The 20798-nt window shown below is 47.2% G+C and overlaps 1 protein-coding gene across 2 annotated transcripts; it reads left to right on the top strand.

The window, feature by feature from the left end:
* Positions 1–3920: 3920 nt before the first annotated feature.
* On the top strand, positions 3921–20069 carry TSEN54 (tRNA splicing endonuclease subunit 54). Of its 2 annotated transcripts, XM_034790374.1 has the most exons (11): positions 3921–3999; positions 4820–4984; positions 5609–5672; positions 5826–5909; positions 7638–7736; positions 8802–8854; positions 10031–10129; positions 11678–12327; positions 12913–12973; positions 14073–14189; positions 18616–20069. In XM_034790374.1, exons 1-11 carry the CDS (start codon positions 3959–3961, stop codon positions 18764–18766), a joined length of 1584 nt encoding a protein of 527 aa, XP_034646265.1. In that variant the 5' UTR covers positions 3921–3958; the 3' UTR covers positions 18767–20069. The 2 variants fall into 2 exon arrangements, with proteins under 2 accessions (XP_034646265.1, XP_034646266.1); XM_034790375.1 differs by lacking the exon at positions 5826–5909.
* The last annotated feature ends 729 nt before the right edge of the window (positions 20070–20798 follow it).

Below are 20798 nucleotides of genomic sequence, written 5' to 3'. Positions count from 1 at the left end.
GGGAGTAGGGTTGGGAGCCGGAAGCAGTAGCATGGCCCTGCTCTAGCTCCTATGTGTAGGAGCAGGGAGCTCTGCTCTGCACGCTGCACCCGCCCCAAGTGCCACACCCACTGCTCCCATTGGCCAGGAACCGCAGCCAATGGGAGTTGCAGGGGCAGTGCTTGCAGATGGGGCAGTGTGCAGAGCCCCCTGGCTGTGCCCTCTGGGTAGTAGCTGGAGAAGGGACATGCACCACTGAGCCTCTCCCCGCCTCCCAACCTCCTGCCCTAGCCCTGATCTCATCCTCCAAACTGCTCAATCACAGCCCAGAGCACGCTCTTGCACCCCAAACCTCTCATCTGCAGCCCCTCCCCAGAGCCTGCACCCCTTCCCGCACCCCAACCCCCCAGCCCTGATCCCCCTCCTGCCCTCCGAACCCTTCGGTTCCAGCTGGAACACCCTCCTATAGCCCAAATGTCTCATCCCCAGCCCCACCCCAGAGCCCAGACCCACAGCCGAAGCCCTCACTCACCCCCCCCCACAACCCACTCCCCTGCCCCAGCCTGGAGCCCCCTCCCGCGCCCTGAGCTCCTCATTTCTGTCCCCACCCTGGAGCCCACACCCCCAACTAGAGCCCTCACCTCCTCCCACACCCCAGTCCCAATTTTGTGAGCATTCATGGCCCATCATACAATTTCTGTTCCCAGATGTGGCCCTCAGGCCAAAAAGTTTGCCCATCCCTTGTCTAAAGCAATATCCCACAGATGCTGTTACAGCACTTTCCATAGCTGCCCCCTCAACAGAAAGCCCCACAGCAGGGCTATCTCTTTTCTCAGGGAGGGAGTGCTTAGGTTACATAACCTGGCACTTCTTTCCCAGCATGCCTTGCAAAAACCTACAATTCCCAGGATTCCTCCATCTCCCAGAATTTCTTTGTTTTGAATAGAAACAGAACTAGGCTATGCTTGTCCTATAATGGCCATAAAGGGCCAGTGCTTGAGAAGAGGATATGGTGGTCTCCCCTAAAGACACAATAAGTACATCCTGGGACGTTAGAAACTTACTTTTTAACTAAAATATAAACTGAGATTTGTTTTTACATTTCTAGGCCTTGAAATCAGAGTGGGTGCCTGGGCCAGTGCTGGATTAAAGTCTTTGCTGCAGCCTTTCAAAGCTGTTTAAATTTTATTTTATTTTTTAAAGAAAAGTGATTTAAACAAGATGAGGTGACAACTATTAGGTCTAAATCATCACTTAATGGCATCCTGGGGTTACATTAATATCAGTAGGTTCTAGAGGTGGTCAGAAAAGTTCCTGCAAAACAAAATTTCTACAAAAGTAAGGAAACATTTGGGGGGGGGGGTGTGAATCTCTCCCGCTTTCTGACCCTCTAGTGTCTGCCAAATCCAACAGTGACCCCACTGATCAGCTCTTCCAGCTTGAAATACTAGGAGGTAGCCCAGGCTGAACTTTCTGATGAAAGATCATAGGGAAATGATTAGTAACCATCAATAATGGTTGGGGTATCAGGTTGCCTGCCTCTGTAGGCACATCTGGCACATACTTGTGTTAGATGTTCTACATTTGTCCTCTCTCACTGAGGAGCCCCAAGTGCATTCATTAAACTGTCCCATCCACCTTAGGTATCCCACACAACCCCTGACACCCTCCTTCTTTCAATGATGAGTCCTCAGGCACTCCCTGACCTTATAAATAACAATAATGACCAAAATCATTGACCTTCCTGCATATAACTTATACAGAGTATATAACTTAAGGATCACTTTAAAAAGAGCACCACAAAACAACAGTTTAAGGCCAGGAAGTGAAAAATAATGTTTCTGATTGAAACTACAAGAGGGATTTTTGCATGTAAATACTCACAATGGAATTTTGCCAGGGCAGCAAGGCTAACATCCCTGCTATGGAGAAAGATGGCATGGGAACTGGGAATTTCAATGGCTGTGGGTTTGTCTTCCTTGTTAAAAGCTGTATGGGTTGTTGTTTTGGTTTTTTTACATCAGGGTAATTAACTCACATGAGCCACCCTAAGGTAAAAACACAATGAAAACAAGGCACTTTAGTTTTACCACGAGGTAAACTTGCCAAGGTTAGCCCTGTATCCCCACATGTGGCTGCTGACCTTAGTAAATTTACCTCATGGTAAAACTAAAGGAACTTGTCTTCACTGTGTTTTACCTCAGGATAGCATTAGTTAGTTAACCCAAGGTAAAAACCTTAGCTTTTTAGCAGTGAAGACAAGCCCTAAGAGCAACGAAGACTTAAGTTTTATGTCTCATTTGTATCACAGTGCATCCAGCATCCACCAATGAAGCCTTGGTATAGTGCTGACATAGAAGAAACAGTGCCACCTACTGAATGACTAAAACCCTTTCTTGCAGTGCCTCGGTTTTCCTTGGAGGTCTCCCATCCAAACTCACTAGATTGAACCCTGCTTAGTTTGAGATTTGATGAAATCCTAGATTCAGGGGGGATATATCACATCAGTCCTCCTAATGGCCCTGAAATGTTTGATAACAGAGAAGGGCTCAGCAAACTACAAAACTGGTATTAATAGAGTTAACTAAATCTATAGGAAACAAGACTTTTGATATCCCCTCCTCCCCCAAATTTGGCTGCGGGCTCAGTTTACTTGCCTTTGACCACTTTGTATAATTTTTCATTAAGTAGCAGGAATATACCATCTGTTTGTGGAATTGCTAAATTATTGCCAGTTGATGAGAGGGGTTAAGAAATTACTTTCAAATGATCACTCTCTCCTCAAGGATTGTCAACAATTCTTGAAAAAAATAGCTTGTCAAGAGCTGGTGAAGCACCATACAGATGCTGACTTTTCACATTTCCAATCTGGCCAGAGCACCTAATTCTGTCAAGATTGCTTTGATTACGAGGAAATAAATTCACCATGGACCACAGTCGTGTCACTGGGAAAATGCTGGATCTGATCCTGCTTCCATTAAAGTCAATTGTCTTTAATAGGAGTGTGATCAAGCCCTTTTATGTGGGCTTTGTCCTGATTTTGCTGCAACAGGCTTGTTAATCTTACAAGCTTTGCTCACTCAGGACCTGATGTTCCACTACCTTGCATGTTGTGGAGTTGTTTATACCTCAGTGACCTGGGGTAAGACATGACCACTGGTGTGAGGGGAGAATGCTGATGTGGTAGTATTCTTCACTCACTCTGCATGGGCATCAGTGACTGCAACAAATGTGAGGCTGTGACGTATCAACCACACAATCTTTAGCTGCTCCCCCTCTATAAGGTGGGGATATCGATTATCATGTATTTTCAGGAGGGGGGCTGTGGGGCCTCACTATAATGGGTCTGACCTCACAGATCCTTCTAGTGGTGAGCATGTGATGAGTCATGCTGTTTTGCAGGCGTGCAAAGGGATGAATATATCCATTTGTGAGCATGCATGCAAAATGTAGTTGTGCAAATCGCCACATGTGAGTCTGCATGACAGACACAGAGCCTGAGATGCCTTTGTGCAGGACTCTGTACTGTGCATGAATATGCATAGATGGGTATAAGCCCACATGTGAGCGTGAGCCAAAGACACTGGCATGCTTGCTCCCCTCTAACTTCCCACCCCCAGCACTCCCTGGGATGTGGGCTCAGGGGATGGGCAGGGCCAGAGGGGCAGCCCAGTCTAGGGGGCTCCCATCTGCAGCTGAGGGTCTCTTGGCTCGCTGGAGGATGGGGTTAGGCTGTGGTGGCTCTCGCAGGGAGCACCGTGAGCTGGCTCGCCCGCTTAGGGGCGCTCTAAGGCCGGCAGCCTGGCCACAGCGACCCTCAAGGCCGGCCCGGTCTGGCTCTTGGTAGATCTCAGGTACTTGAGCCGCGCTAGGACCCAGAGGAAGCGCCTCCTCGCCCGGTATCCGTGCCGCGCTAGGACCCCGCGGAGCTCTGCCGGCAGGCAGGGGAAGACGGAGCCTGGCCCAGCCGAGCCGCCGGATGGAGCCCGAGCTGGAGCCCCGCGCGGGCCGCCTCTTCAGGTACAGGCAGCTGGGGGGCGGGGGCCGGCCTGCGCTGGGCAGTCGGGCTCTAGGGGCCCTTAAAGGGGCAGCACCTCAGCCCGCGCCTCCCTGCTGCGAACGCCCCGGCACTGCGGGGAGGCGGGGGGTTAAAGGGCAAGTGTCGGCCCCCCACACACGTGTGTGGAGGAGGGGACCGATAAAGGGCCAGCGCCCCGTCGCCCCCGCAGGGTGGGGCCCTTGTGGGGGTCCCCCAGAGGCCTAGGCAGCCCGTAGGGAAGGAGCCCCCGTTCCAGCAGGGAGGGAGTCTCCTGCCCCGTGACGTGCTGCTGTGTTTGGACCTTGGCTGAAATCTGTTGCCCCTTGGCAGTGGGCCTGGCGCAGGGACCTGGGCAGCCCTGCAGACCGCAGCCCCAGAGCAGGTGCCCAGCGTGGGCAGCTCCCCCTGCCAGCGCGCTTCAACCCCGACCTGCGGACCCATTCTCTGTGTGGCCATAGGCTAAGCTCAGTGTCTTGTCCTCCCGGCTCCCAGTGCCAGCCAAGGGGCCGGGTGCCAGGTGTGAATGTTGTGACACAGACACCTGCGTGCTGGGCACTCGGCTGCGACACCCCCTTGGTGTACAAAAGCCCTTCACAAAGAGTCGGCACCTGGGAGTGTTTGGTTCCTGCCCCTTGGAGGAGGAAGGCAAGCTTGTGATCAACCCCCTGAGCCAGCCAGAGGGAGGTGGACAGTGCCCAGCATTCCCCTGCCCCCCTTTTGGGCCTGCAGCATCAAGCAGCAGGAGCTTTGTTGGAAAGGAACTGCAGCCCAAATATTCTCCTAACATTTCATTTCCCCCAGCCCAGCTGAGCTGCTGGCAACTCGGACGCGTGACCGCAAGGTTCCTCAGCACTCACACGGACAGAAGGACTTCATCCCTGATAGCTCGGAAGAGCAGGCAGAGAGGCTGCACCGGTGTCGGGAGGAGCACTGGCAGCTCCTGGCAGAGGAGCGCGTGGAGAGGCTGTAAGTTCCTTCATCTGGGCTGAGATCCTGTTCCTCAGTGGCAGCACTGCCCTTGGGGCTCTCGCTGACTCTCAGGACGATCAGAGTGATAGAGTGCATCAGGGAGAAGTCATGCCCTGGATGCTAATGATCTATTCATGCTGATAGTACAGTCGGTTTCTATAGCACTGTTCATTCAAGGCTCTTGCAGGAATATATTAAGACCTTATAGCATCCCTGTGAGTTATCAGCATCTTCCCATTTTACAGATGGGGTAGTTGAGGCAGAGAGGTGACATGACTTATCTCTGCACACACAGCAAGCCCATGACAGAACCCAAGACTCCTGTCTCCCAGTCACTAAAATGCACTTCCTTTTAGAGCCACACTCCTCCTGCCAAGTTGCTCTTTGCTCCCTCTCTGCAGTTATAAAACGCCCCCTACAAGAGCATGTGCTTTGTTCTGTGTGTTGGAGACCGCAGTGTAGAGTGATTTCAGGAGCTGCAGAATGTTATTGTACATTATACTGTGGGCTCAGATGGGCAGCATTTCTGGCAGGAGCACTAATCATTACATTGAGGGGGGAAAACATGAAGGGGGGGCTGATGTCTACTGATATGTGTGTTTGTTTTTTTTAACTTCTCAGGGGAAGTTTGGTGAGAGCTGAATGGAAGCCACGAGAGGGCATCGTGGAGCTGAAATCCCCTGCGGTAAGTGGCGATGCTCTATGAGTTTGACCTTGTCGCCTCCTGCTGGCAAATGCAGATTGTCTGATTTTTAATTTGTGTCCCAGTGTGGGAGAGAGCCTGGCTCTGGGCAGGGGATGGCCCCAGCACATCACAGATTTATCCTTTTGTTCCCAGGGGAAGTTCTGGCACACTATGGGGTTCACAGAGCATGGCAAACAGTGCCTGCTGCCAGAGGAAGCCCTCTATCTACTGGAATGCGTGAGTAGGATGCCCAGGCTTGGGGGCAGTGGATTCTTTTTGAATAACACCATTGCAGGAGCAATAGTAGCTGGGAAGGCAGAGAGAGTATTAGGGAACCTGCAGTAGATCCTTTATACTTCTCAGTAGTTCAAGATCCTCCACTTGTGTATGCTCTTCAGGACACAGTCTGAAACCACATGGCACATGTTGGTCTCTACTACAATCTGAATAAACGATTGTCTTCAAAAGGCCTAATTCCTGAGGGACTGGCTGTAGGTGATGAGACACAAAACCTTTCAACTCTAGGCCACTGGTTCAAAGAAGAGCCTATGCCCTAAAGTAGCTGCCATCCCTTTCATGCTCTGGTGCAACAAGTCTTTCATTATTAGGGTTACCGCCTGCAGTACAAGGAAATAAATAACTGTGTGAAATGCACAGGACACGCCTTTGCTTAGGGGCCAGCACTGCCCAGTGCTTTATTTGTGGAACAAAATCATATATTTATATCCTGGTGCATAATCCTTTGTGGTTTTGGAACAAAATGTGTCCTTTATTAACTCTGTAGATGATGTGGGATATTAGGCACCTAATCAGTCCCCTCCAGGTGAGGCAGCTGAGGTATTGGTGTGTGAGATGCATGTACCTGTGTTTCCAGTGCTGTACTTGCTCTGTGGTTAAATGCCTGCCCCCCCCCTTTCTGGCATACATTGCCAAACATAAAGTCAAAGAGGACTGAGAGCGAAGAGACCAGTTTCTTTTTCTTTGCCCAGAGAATTCTCAGCCCTGATGCTCCCAGTTAAAGCTGGGTTGGCATTCTCTGATCTTGAGGGGCTTATGTCTTGCCATTGAGAAATCCTATCCGCTCAAGACCATCTATTCAAGTCTAAAGATGCGCTTGTTTTGTTTTGATAAACTGTTGGATTCAGGACAGCAGATGGCCTCACTCAAACTCTGATTTCAAGGGCTTTTTTGCCTTGGGGTTGTGATTTGCCAAGGGCTAGAGATCATAAGTGGCCTGATTTGAAAATGAAATTGTGCAGTTGGCCGCTGGGCACAGAATCAAGTAGGTTTTAGAGACAGAAAAGACCTGTAAGATGCATCTACCCCGTTTCATGGGGAAGGCATATTTCCTAGTGCTTGGTAACTTGGTATTTTGTGGGCAAACAAATCAAGGTGGGAAAGGTTTAGCTTAAAATTAGCTAACGAGCAGGCTCCAACATTAGAGGGATTAAGGCTGAGGGAATCTGAGTGCCCATAGCCACCTCTGAGTTGATTGTGGGTGCTCAGCATATCTCAAGAGCTAGTCCAGGTTATTGCTAGTTATTTTTTGATTACATAGCAATGTATACACAATGAATACACAACTTATGCCCAAATAAATTTGTTAATCTCCAAGGTGCCACAAGGACTCCTCATTGTTGCTACAGCAATGTGTGTGCTTGCATGGGAAGGCCCAGCTTAGTAAGTTTTGTTGCAGTGCTGACCAATGCTAACTCCACCCCATTAGACCCACTATAGAGGGAGTGTGCCACTGTGCCCTTGAGAATAAGTCGGCATCACAGATTTGTAGGAGAGAAGTTGCATGAAAATAATTTGATACTTAAGAAGCACCAAGCTGGAGTTTGAGTCAAAAGCAGCTGGATGCTGGGACCAGCTGTTGAGACCACAAGGAAGGAATGGGCATGGACCCTGCAGTACTGGTTTCCTGCAACCTGTGGTTCCTAAACCCAAGCTTCTGTTTTTCAGGGCTCTATTCAGCTCTTTTACAGGGACCTGCCCTTGTCCATACAAGAAGCCTATGAGACCCTGCTGTCCCAAGGGACAGTGAGCCTGCTACAGTACCAGGTATGCACAAAGGATTTGACACCAGTGGTGATTATTACAGTGGGTAAGGGGTGGGTACAACCAACCCATTCAAATGGTGGTGGGAGGCTACAATTTAGAGAGGGGGTGGAATTTATTTCACACCCCTTTCATCCACTGGTCTTCCCATTTCAGCTAAGCAGTTGTCTCCTTTGTTATCCTCTGGCTCTGGTTCTCCCCTTTCCCCTAGGATCTCTCCTATTCTAGGATTGCACAGAGCTTCACCCAGTGGCATACACAGAAGCAGCATCAGAACTAAATTAACCTGATCATAGCCATTTGTTGACTGTGCTGCTCCTGCTGTGGAACCAAGAGGTGTGATCTGCTCGGGGCACAGAGGGCAGGGCAAGGCAAAGCAATCTCTTATTCTGCAGCAGCAGCAAAGGCAAAGATTGAATCCTTCCTCAGAAGACCAGCTCCCCTCTATGCCCAGAAAGAATAGCAGAGTGAAGCTGGCAAGGATTATGCCTGTTTTGCCTCTGCTGCTGGCTCTTGCCCATTGCTAGGAAAACACTAGCTATGGCAGCAGCACAGAGAGCTTCAGATTTCTGAAATGCAGGATGCTGGAGGCAAACATGGGATCTCTGTGATCCCCGTACTCCTCCTGATCACTCAAGTTTGCACTAAGTACAAACCATACAATGTCCCTTCTCTTTCCTTCAGTCTCATGGGTAGTGAACATTCCACCACTGTATCACTGGAGGCCAAGGAGGCATTTGGCACTTTTTGGGTGTTGTAGCAAGCTGGGCATTTATACAGTCAGAGTCTCCATGTGGATGATCACTCCCACAGCTATGCTGGCTCTCAAGCCATGCAGAATCCCAGCTAGAGTTGTGGTGCTTTGGCATCTAATGAATTTTTACCCATATGATCTCTCTTGTACTTTTTGTGGAGGAGAATGCTGGAGACTAGGTACACTCTATGCTTAGCTGTCTTCGGTCTGAATCAGCCATTCAGGTAGTATCTAAATCAGCTTGCCCTATGAAACACAGAGGGTTTTTTTTAAGGTGATCATTTAACATTCTTGGTTTTCTTTGCTCTTTTAAGGTGTTCAGCCACTTGAAGAGACTGGGTTACATTGTGCTGAGATTCTGCCCCAGGTATCTGGCTTTTCCTTTCCTCACCCCTTCCCGCTTGCTTCTTCAGATCCTCTGCTCCAGCACACGAAGCCTAGAAATCTTTGTAGGGGTCTGGGAATCTCTAGATGTCATTCTTAGTTGGCAGATGAAGCCTGAGCTGAGCCAGTAATTCACCTGTATGGTGGAAGCCATGATCATTCCTCTTCCCCTCATACTATCTGTTCCTTGGCTTTAAACATTCAACGGTGCCTCAGCCTCAGGGAATGTATTATCATTTGCTTGGTCCAATGGACAGGGCGGTGGACTGGGAGTCAGGAGACCTGGATTCCATTCCCAGCTCTGTCACTGACCTGCTGTGATCTTAGACAAGTCACTTCACCTTCCTGTGCCTCTGGACATTTGTCTGGTCTAGTTAGACTAAAAGCTCTTTGGAGCAGGGATTGTCTCTTGATTTGTGTTTGTACAGCACCTGGCATGATAGGGCCCTGATCTTGTTTGGAACCTGTAGGCACTACCATAATACAAATAAGAATAGTAAGTATATTATGAGGTAGCATTACTGTGATCTGCAGCACTTACCTTGTAAGCTGTCTGGGGGCTCTTTTTGTTTGCTGTCTGTACACTGTCTAGCACTATGGGGCCCTCATCCATAACTACTAGTGCCCCTAGCTGCTCCTGCTATAAATATAATAAATAATAGTCACTGAGACCTGCAGGTGGCTCCCCCCTTCTTCCCATTATAGAGATATCACAGATAAATCAACTGATTGAATTGAGGCTCTTCAGCCCTCGGGACCCTATACGGCTTTTTCCCTTTAACCTCTTGGATGCTCTAATTCCATGTAAGCATCCCACATTTGAGCCTTGAGACATGCATCCCCCCATCCCATTGGCTCAGATGAAGTGGAGCAGCCTCTGAGTGTGCCTTGCATTCTGACGCTTCAAGGATTTTGCACCAGAAACAATACAACACTTTCTTATTGTTCAGCTGGGAAGTGGGTGGATGTGAGTAAAGGGACTGGACAAGTGACTCCGGGGTGGGGAGATTCTTTCTGCTGGCCTAGTCCTTGCAGCAGTTTCCATACCCAGTGAGAAGCTTTTGCCGTTACATTTTCCTATGGCTTTAATTGGAAGAGTTTTTCTAACACTGCCAATCTCTCTCTCCCTCAATCCCTTTGTCTCTCTGCCTCATTACAGTGCTGTCCCATCTCAATACGAGAGGCAGCTGAACCTGGACAGTTATTGCAAGAGCTCTGGAAAACGCCATCACAAAAGGAAGAGGAGCTCCAGCCCCTGGTAAAGGAAAACAGACACATTGTGGCAAGCCCTTCATGGACTAACTCATTCCCCATGTTCTGGGCCACAGCTAAAAATGTTGCTCGCTGCCCATTCCATCTAAGGGCAAGAAACAAACAGATCCCCACCATCCTCATCCTGTTGGTCCCTGCAAGCCGTCTAGGGTGCTGGTGCTGAGTTTAGTAATCTGACCGAATGTCATTGGAAACAGCATTCAAGTGATCAGATCCCGATCAATTCACAACACATCTTTTACAACGGATGCATTCATGGCTTTTCTTCCCCTCCCCATGCCCCCTCTTCCTCCAGTGTTGTCTTCGAGCCCGGCTCATACCTAACTATGTCACTACAACATCTCCAGGTAAATTGCCTGAAAGCAGCTGTTTCATTTCCACCCAAACACTGCAGGGATCGTCGTAGTGACCCTTTGCAATGCATCCCCCTTATCACATCCACTCTTCACGAGGGCTGAACTGAGCTGGGGGAAGATTGTCTGGTTAGTCCCATCTGCTGATGGTGGTCGGTTTGTGAGATCCTTGAATGGAAAGAGAGAGGTCTCTGTATTAGAAGCAAATTGCAGGAAACTCCCCTCTCTCCTTTTCACATCTAAAGAAATAAGGCACCATTAAAGGAGCTCCGAACAAGGACTGATCAGCAGCCACTGAAGAAGAAGCCTTCTAGTGTTAATTCCGCTACGGTTAAGTGCTTTAGGGCAGGGACCAGGTTTTTTGTTCTGTGTTTGTGCAGCGCCTAGAACAAGGGCGTCCATGATGGCAGCCTGGAGATGCTACCATAATGCAAATAATAGTACATTATTATTTATTAACACAATTAGCAGTAGGTGGCACCACAGACTTAGAAACAGAGAAGGGCAGAATAATCAGTCCAGGTCACTCCTGGTGCGGAAGTATCTTTCAAACACAGTGCAGTAGGAGTTATGATGCAATTTCAGAAAGCCATTAGAGGTAAAACCGTGGACTTATGAACTAGCCTTTCAGGTCTGGAGACCTGGGATCAAATGTTGTGTAACAGTTTCAGCCTAGTAACTGGAGAATTTTATATCTGTGTTTTAAACCCACTCCATTCCATTGGTACATTTGTCAGTGCCTGCTCAGGGCTGGAATAGCAGAGGTGGGGGCTGCCGGACAGGCTTGAAGGCATGGGCAGAACTGTGTGAGGAGGAACCAAGATGGGAATAGCAGGGGGTGCCCTAGGTCAGGACTGTGGTGCGTTTACAAAGCTGTGTGGGACACTTGCATTGCATTTTCTGCGTCTGTGTTTGTCTTTAGCCAGCACTATCCATCCATCACTCTGAGAAGCACCAAAATGCTGCAGAACACTTCACACAAGCAAAAAGACCCTAGTTCTAAGGAAGAACCTGTTAATGAGCGTGTGCAGGCCCCTTCCTGGGCTCCCAGTATCCTAGCCTTCTCCCCTTCTCATGCTCAGGGACCACACTGTTTTTGTTACCCATGGAGGGGGGCAAAATTTGCTGAAAGGACTTTGAGGGAGCAAAATTCTAAATTTAGCCCCTTTTTCTGTTTTAAGGTTACAAGACAAGAAACCGAAGGCATCTGGGAATCTTCCAGAAGGTGAAGGGACCACAGAAAAGGCCAGTGGCAGCTGTGGCGGTCCCAGTCACCCAGCCTCTGGGGGGAGCTGTTTGTCAGAGAAGTCAAAAGAGTCCGATCCTGCCAGTGGAGAGGGGGAGTCAGCCCAAGTGCCCACTGATGCAGTACAACTCAGCAAGCCCCCCAGTCGCTCACAAGCTCAGGCTGGAGACTATGGAAAGGCTGCTGGGGACAGCTGCAGTGGCACCCACTTGCCCCGCTGGGACTTCACCAGAATCGCCTTCCCCAACATGGCTTCTGACTGCCCACACACCTTCCTGCCACAGCCTGACGAAAGACTGCTCCCAGAGAACGTAGCTGGGCGGGAGGCCAACGCCACCCGCTGGCGCAAGCTGGTCAACCAGAAGCGTGAGAAGTTGACACGGAAGGAGCGGGAGCAGCGGGAGAGGGAGAGCAGATACAAGAGCAGTGTCAATGCGGACAGGGAGGTGAGGCGCTGCTCCAACTGGCAGGAATACAAGGAGCTTCTGAAGCAGAGGAGACAGCGGAGGGCAGGGAGGCGGCCTTCGCATCTGTGGGACCAGCCTGTCACCCCACTGGTGAAGCCGGATCAAGTGGCCTCAGCAGGTATCTGACCTGGGAGAAAAGAACTTAACACATCTTGGCCAATCAGTGACCCACATGGGGGTGTCATGACCCTTTGTGAGTATGTGGGGGGAAGGATTGCTCACCATGGGCCACCAGGGAGCAATTGGAGGGAACAGAAGGAAGGGAAATGTAGGCTGAATATCAGAACAAACATCCTAACTGTGAGGGGGAAGAGTTACCTCTGGGAAGCAGAGGAAGCCTCATGGCATTGGCCTGGACGAGCAGAGTATGGAATGGCCCTGCACTGGCCAGGGGCGAGACTAGACGGCACTTTTCATCTCTTCTTCTGTGACATATTAAGCTGTTTTCCATCTGGAATTAGGGGGGAGCAGGGCAGTCCCTGCTGGCACTGAGGGTGTGTATTTGCCCAGGCAAGTTAAGGAGAGGAGACAGGGGAAGTAAAAATCATTGAAGTAGCAAGAGGAGGGGAGGGTGATGTAGCTGCCTTGTCGAAGGAGGGGAGGTGCAGGAGCGCTCCAAGTCTAACCTGCGCTGTGCGTGAGTGTAGCGAAGACCTCACAGACTGAATTAAAGAGTCTGAACCTTTCCTGTTTCTTCCACCAGCTGCTGTCCTCCAGCAGATCAGTGTGCTGCAGCCTTCCCACATCCTGGATGGAGCCTCCCGGTTAGTATTGAGCCAGCAGATTCTAGGGAAGATGGGTCTAACTCAACAAAACATTGTCCTTCCTCATGCGATGTGTTCTCCACAATGGCTGTAGAACTGCCTAATGTACCTGGCGCATGGGAGCAAAAGGTACTTCCCAGTGCTCCTCCCATGGGCTGGGTACATCCTTACTGAGGGGCTGACATGTACATGCAATGCCATGTCACCATGCAGGAGCTGCAGCAGAGTCCAGCAGCAAATCAGTTATGTTCCAGGCTGATTACAGCACTGGTGTATAAGCTCTTATTAGACTGCATGGGCAAAGTCCATCATACTGCAGTGAACCTTTCATCCCTTACATTCCCTCTCTGCATTGAGGCCTACTAATTTCATAGGCTTCCAGTGCTCCATCAATGTGTGTATTGTCGCTGGGATGCTCTTCCATCCCAGCTGCAGGCTCTGGAGTTGAATGAGATTTTAAAATCTAATCCCCCAACCTTCTGGCTCTGCTCCTATCTGGGACGAGTTGTGTGATGGTTGTGCACAGGTCTGTAGTACACAAACATTGCACTCTAGTAGTTTGCACTAGTGCTATGATGCAGATGGGTGTCCAAGCAGCCTGCTTTGTATTTGGATCTATTGGACTGTGCACCTCTGCTTGTGGTGCCTGTACCATGGGGCACAGAGAGAGTAGCATGCAAAGTGTGGGTGCTGGAGCTGGCCCATTAGAGCACAGGCATTGCATCGGGAAGCTGTGTGTGATTCTCCACTTCACATGGAAATGGTGCTAGTGGTTAAGGAATTGCTTTGTAATGGGGGCTCATCATCTTTCAGGATGAAGCACTTAGGGCCTTATGCAAAGCCCACTGACATCAGTGGGAGTCTCTGCATTAACTTAAATGGATTTTGGATCAGACCTTTCCAGAATAACTCCAGGACTGGGTGTTTTGCCTAAGAAGCAAGATTCTAAATGGTCCCTGGGAAGCAAAGGACCTAGGGTTTTAGGTAGGCCAACTTAAAGACTTTGTCTCGCTCCTTGCTCTGATGCATCTGCAGCCTGGGAGGTGTCAGAGTCCCGTGATGTGTCATTCCAAGCATGTATGTGTATCTCATCCTACAGGCTGCAGGAGGATACGGAGGGCATGAAGATAGACTTCAGTGTGTATCAAGCAGATGCAGTTGCCAACTTCAAGAAGAACAACCCTGGGAAGCCGTATGCCAGGATGTGTGTGCGGAGGTACTGGCCATGTACCTGGCTGTTGTTAATGAGTGCTTCTGTGTGCAATTATTTGAAGTGCTGCTATGGAAATTTAAACCCTAGTGCAAAGTTACTGACTGCAGGATCTTGTATATTTGCTGGATTATCAGGCAGTCTTCATTTAAAATGGCCCTGCCAAGGTTTTCCCACTATTTTCTCCCCCACCTTGTTGGAATCTGTTGCCTGGTCACCCTCCACCCCAGCCTCAGACCCTGACCCTACTTTGGGTTGTCATCATATTGCAGCTAAATGGTGCTGGTATTATTATTTAGTATTTTTTTATTACGATAGCACTTAAAGAGTCCCGGACATGGCCCAAGACCTCATTGTGCCAAGCACTGTACAAACATAGAACAGAAAGACAGTCTGTGCCCCAAAGAGCTCACTATTTAAGTAGAAACAAGAAATAGTATATAGTTATTTAACTGAGGTACCATGTCCTGGTTCACAGAGGCTGTTGGTAACTGCCCTCCCAAAGCAAGTAGCAGCTGGAATAGAAGGACCAGAATATTAACCCTTTGGCTCTGGTCCTGCAATGAGCCCTGTGCAGCAGATCCCTCAGCCTGTGCAAATCTCCAAGGGCTCCATATGGGTATAGGGCTGCCCCTGCCTAAAACTTATTGCAGGATCAGTACCATGCAGATTGGTTGAAACTGTAATAAAGAACAGAATTATTAGACACATAGATGAACACGACATGTTGGAGAAGAGTTAACATGGCTTTTGTGAAGGGAAATCATGTATCCCCGTATTGTATTCTTTGAAGGGGTCAACAAACGTGGACAAGGATGATCCAGTGGGTATAATGTACTTGGGCTTTCAGAAAGCCTTTGACAAGATCCCTCACCAAAGGTTCTTAAGCAAAGTAGGCAGTTCTAGGATAAGAGGGAAGGTCCTGTCATGCATCAGCAAGTGGTTAAAAGAGAGGAATCAAAGGGTAGGAATTAGGGTTGTCAAGCGATTAAAAAAATTAATTGTGCGATTAATTGCATACCATTTTATTTAAATATTTTTGGATGTTTTCTACATTTTCAAATATACTGATTTCAGTTACAACACAGAATACAAAGTGTACAGTGCTCACTTTATATTTATTTTTGGTTACAAGTATTTGCACTGTAAAAAAACAACAGAAATAGTATTTTCCAATTCACCTAATACAAGTACAATCTCTTTATCATGAAAGTTGAACTTACAAATGTAGAATTGTTAAAAAACAAAACAAAACAAAAACGTGTTCAAAAATAAAACAATGTAAAATTTTAAAAGAGCCAGCAAGTCCACTGAGTCCTACTTCTTGTTAAGCCCATTGCTCAGATAAACAAGTTGTTTATATTTTGCAGGAGATAATACTGCCCGGTTCTTGTTTACAATGTCACCTGATAATGAGAACAGGTGTTCTCATGGCACTGATGTAGCCGGAATCGCAAGATAGTTACGTGCCAGATGCATTAAAGATTCATATGTCCCTTCATGCTTTAACCACCATTCCAGAGGACATGCGTCCATGCTGATGACGGGTTCTACTCAATAAGAATCCAAAATAGTGTGGATCGACACATGTTCATTTTCATTATCTGAGTCAGATGCCACCAGCACAAGGTTAATTTTCTTTTTTGGTGGTTCGGGTTCTGTAGTTTCTGTGTTGCTCTCTTAAGACTTCTGAAAGCATGCCCTACACCTCGTCCCTCTCAGATTTTGGAAGGCACTTCAGATTCTTAAACCTTGGGTCAAGTGCTGTAGCTATCTTTAGAAATCTCACATTGGTACCTTCTTTGCGTTTTGTGAAATCTACAGTGAAAGTGTTCTTAAAATGAACAACATGTGCTGGGTCATCATCCGAGACTGCTATAACATGAAATATATGGCCAAATGCAGGTAAAACAGAACAGGGGACATGCAATTCTCCCCCAAGGAGTTCAGTCACAAATTTAATTAACGCATTATTTTTTTTAACAAGCGTCATCAGCATGGAAGCATGTCCTCTGGAATGATGGCCAAAGTATGAAGAGGCATACGAATGTTTAGCATATCTGGCACGTAAATACCTTGCAATGCTGGCTACAAAAGTGCCTGTTCTCACTTTCTGGTGACATTGTAAATAAGAAGAGGGCAACATTATTTCCTGTAAATGTAAACAAACTTGTTTATCTTAGTGACTGACTGAACAAGAAGTAGGACTGAGTGGACTTGTAGGCTCTGAAGTTTTATATTGGTTTGTTTTTGAGTGCAGTTACATAACAAAAATATATACATTTGTAAGTTGCACTTTCACGACAAAGAGATTGCACTAGTACTTGTTTGAGGTGAATTGAAAAATACTATTTCTTTTGTTTACAAATATTTGCACTGTAAAAATGATAATCAAAAATAATATACAGTTTGATTTCAATTACAACTCAATACAATACATATGAAAATGTAGAAAAACATCAAAAATATTTAATAAATTTCAATTGGTATTCTACTGTTTAACAGTGCAATTAAAACTGTGATTAATCGTGATTAATTTTTTTGAGTTAAGCGCATGAGTGATTAATTGACAGCCCTAGTAGAATAAAGGATCAGTTTTTCACAGTGGAGAGAGGTAAATAGCAGGGTCCCCAAGGCGCTGTTCAACACAGTCATAAATGATCTGGAAAAAGAGGTAAACAGTGAGGTGGCAAAGTTTGCAGATGATACAATTATTCAAGATTGTAAAGGTTGACTGGGCAACAAAATGGCAGATAATTCAATATTGATAAACGCAGAGTATTCCACATTGCCAGACATAATCCCAACTATATGTACTAAATGGTGGGGTATAAATTAGCTGTTGCTGCTCAAGAAGAAGATCTCAGAGTCATCATAGATTCATAGATTATAGGACTGGAAGGGACCTCGAGAGGTCATCGAGTCCAGTCCCCTGCCCGCATGGCAGGACCAAATACTGTCTAGACCATCCCTGATAGACATTTATCTAACCTACTCTTAAATATCTCCAGAGATGGAGATTCCACAACCTCCCTAGGCAATTTATTCCAGTGTTTAACCACCCTGACAGTTAGGAACTTTTTCCTAATGTCCAACCTAGACCTCCCTTGCTGCAGTTTAAACCCATTGTTTCTGGTTCTATCCTTAGAGGCTAAGGTGAACAAGTTCTCTCCCTCCTCCTTATGACACCCTTTTAGATACCTGAAAACTGCTATCATGTCCCCTCTCAGTCTTCTCTTTTCCAAACTAAACAAACCCAGTTCTTTCAGCCTTCCTTCATAGGTCATGTTCTCAAGACCTTTAATCATTCTTGTTGCTCTTCTTTGGACCCTTTCCAATTTCTCGACATCTTTTTTAAAATGCGGCGCGCAGAACTGGACACAATACTCCAGCTGAGGCCTAACCAGAGCAGAGTAGAGCGGAAGAATGACTTCTCGTGTCTTGCTCACAACACACCTGTTAATGCATCCCAGAATCATGTTTGCTTTTTTTGCAACAGCATCACACTGTTGACTCATGAATAGTTCTCTGAAAACATCTGCTCAGTGTGCAGCAGCAGTCAAAAAAGTTAACACAATGTTAAGAACCATTAGGAAAGGGATAGATAATAAGACAGAAAATATCATAATGCCACAATATAAATCCATTGTACGCCTACACCTTGAATACTGCATGCAGCTCTAGTCGTATAGTAGAATGGGAAAAAGTACAGAGAAGGGTAACAAAAATGATTAGGCGTATGGAACAACTTCCATCTGAGGAGAGATTAAAAAATCTGGGACTATCCAGGTTAGAAAAGTGACAACTAAGGGAGGGGGGGATATGATGGAGGTCTATAAAATCATGAATGGGGTGGAGAAAGTGAATAAGGAAGTGTTCTTTCCCCTTCACGTAACAAGAACTAGGGGTCACACAATGAAATTAATAGGCAGCAGGTTTAAAACAATGTAAGTACTTCTTCAGGTAACGCATAGTCAACCTGTGGAACTCAGTGCCAACGGATGGCCAAAGAATAACTGGGTTCAAAAAGGAATTAAATAAGTTCATGGAGGATAGGTCCATTAATGGCTATTAGCCAAGATGATCATGGATGCAACCCCACATTATGTGCTTCCCTAAACTTCTGACTATCAGTAGCTGGAACGACAACAAGGAATGGATCACTTGATAAATTGCCCTGTTCTGTTCACTCCCTCTGAAGCATCTGGCACTGCCACTGTTTGAAAACAGGATACTGGGTTAGATGAACCATTGATCTGACCCAGTATGGCTGTTCTTATGTTCATATTAAATATGAGGGAAGCCCTTTTCCGAGCCTTGGAGTGTATTTTCGCTGCTCTGTGGGTGTCTCTGATAAGCAACACTCACCAGGGTGGCTGGCCTTGTAAATATTCCTATGGTTTGAGAAAGACCGGCTTTCTTCCTTTTGCAGATTTGACGAGCAGATCCCATCCCTGCGGGCAGTGAAGCAGCTTGCCTTTCAGAGTGAGGATGTCCCAGTGGTCTTTGCACTGGTGGACAATGGAGACATTGCTTTTTACTCTTTCAAGGAGTTCAAGCTGCCTGTTGATATTTATAACTGAAGTTACCATCCCTTGGAGAAATGGCTTTGGGGCAAAGGGTGAGGGACTTTACTCAAGACTTAATTTCCTGATTCATGGACTATTATATCAAATAGAATCTCTGATAACCAGTCTGCATGCAGGAGGGATAACCATCTTATCCACTGCTCCAGGCCTCAGCCAGCTAGGAACTAGCTCATTTGTAAAAGCAAGATACACTTCAAACAAACAAGCATGATGTTCTATGCTTTAGCTGGAGCGTGCACTGCTTTGTTCTTTAAGCCACTGGTTCTCCAGCTCTTATCGTCCTATGGACCACTTCCCCATGACATTTTCTCAGTCCTTGTGGGCCTTTAGAACAAACTTCACTGGAGATTCACACATGGTATTCTGAGAACCACTGGGCTAGGCCAGTCTGAATACAACATATGAATGGTTTAAGAACCACTGCTGTCGATCAATCAGACTCATAAGCTAACCAGGTCAGTCAATGGTATAGCAAGCCTCTGTTACTCTACTGCACCAGCACCCATCTAATAAAATCCTTAGCAAGGAAATTGGTGTGATAGAAATAAAGGCAAGGCAACAGAAGTCTGCTACAGAAATGATGATGCTGGCTTTGCCTTGGTATTTGTATGCCAGCAGGAGATCGTAGTCCTGGGCGAATGCTCCTTGCCAGTGATCCTCAACCTTATAGAGCTGCTTTGTAAGCCAGTGGAGTCACAGAGAGCCATGAAGTCACTCCAGAGGAACATGCTAACTTTGAGTTATGGTGTTTATGTTGAGATGTGTCATTGCAACACGGCGTCATCCCCTATTAAAACTACAGCACACAGCGCCAAGACATCTCACCATCGCAATAGTGTGACCCCCTGTTTCCATTTGACGCCCTTTCTCCTGGATGCAGGTACATGTTTCTCACTCTCTCTTGCAAGTGAGAGGAGCTCTGATTAAACTTGCAAATTCCCCATGAGCTGAACCTGGTAGTTCTGTGGGTCTAGTGTGCCAGGTTGGGGATCACTGTCCTATACCATTGACGGTAGCACCCAATTGATTTCCAACTGTCGTCAGCATGGGAACCCTCCCCCTGAATCTCCTGATACCAAACTTTCTTTAACTTCTATGCAAAAATGCCAATGTGACTAGTGCCAGAAAGTCTTGGTCTGTGGCTAAAAAGGGACTCCTAACACTATTGTGCTCAGGGTGCAGCTTTCTTAAGAAATGTTACAGCAAATGTTTTAGATGCATTTTATTTGATACAGAATGTTTGGGTGGGGTTTTTTTGGGTTGAAGGCTAAAGCAATAAAAAAGCCTTTTCCAACAATGCAAGCCCCTGAGTGTGGGTATTTATTTATTAGTGTTTCTGAGAAAATGGATCAGTAGTGCCTTGTCCTGTGAGAGGGCAGCCTGTGGAACTGCGCTGTCACTGAGTGCAGTCATACAGAGCCAGAGTCCCTGTGAGTCCATGCACGGTCCTTGGGGCATGGAATCCTAATGCTGTGCTGCTGTAAGCGTGGCACCTCTTCCTTGGGTAGTGCCAAACGTGCCACCGTGCGATGGCAGAGGCTGTTGCCCTGATTGCTTTGTGTATCTCTCTGATTAGTTGACAAGTTGGCCCAAATCATCAGCTGGTGTAAGTGGACATAGCTGCACTGACTTCAGTAGAGAAGATGCTGATTTGCTCCAGCTGGGGTTCTGAACTAATATTTACCCTCTTTCTCTCTTGTACCCCCCATGCACCTTCCTAGCCACTAGAAGGAAATAAGGGTGCCTCTGCCTGCTTGGGGGATGTGAAGGGCTGGACAAGGTCGGTGGCAGCTCCATTCTGCTCATTCAGCATTCTTGCATGTTTCAGGCAGTGTCGGGAGAGCTTCTGTGATCTGCCTGTTCTCAGATAGAGCAAAAAAGAGCTCCACATTTATCCCTGGAGTTAAGCAGACCCAACTCCCATTGACTTCAAAGTTGCACTTTCTTACTTTTCCTTTCCAAGGCAAAATTTGATGGACTCCACAAGAGCTATGGGCTGAGTTTCACTGGGGTAGACAAGACTCTC

The sequence above is a fragment of the Trachemys scripta genome, chromosome 14, assembly GCF_013100865.1.
Source record: "Trachemys scripta elegans isolate TJP31775 chromosome 14, CAS_Tse_1.0, whole genome shotgun sequence".
NCBI classification, from domain to species: Eukaryota; Metazoa; Chordata; order Testudines; family Emydidae; genus Trachemys; species Trachemys scripta.
The sequence above is the reverse complement of the archived record's forward strand: the minus strand, read 5'-3'. Positions and strand labels throughout refer to the sequence as shown.

Excerpts from the sequence above, each read along its gene's own strand:
- TSEN54 (XM_034790374.1), top strand. The coding sequence starts at position 3,959 with ATGGAGCCCGAGCTGGAGCCCCGCGCGGGCCGCCTCTTCAG. Across the intron at positions 4,000-4,819 it reads CGCGCGGGCCGCCTCTTCAG|CCCAGCTGAGCTGCTGGCAA; the intron begins GTACAGGCAGCT and ends CATTTCCCCCAG. Across the intron at positions 12,974-14,072 it reads ATCCTGGATGGAGCCTCCCG|GCTGCAGGAGGATACGGAGG; the intron begins GTTAGTATTGAG and ends CTCATCCTACAG.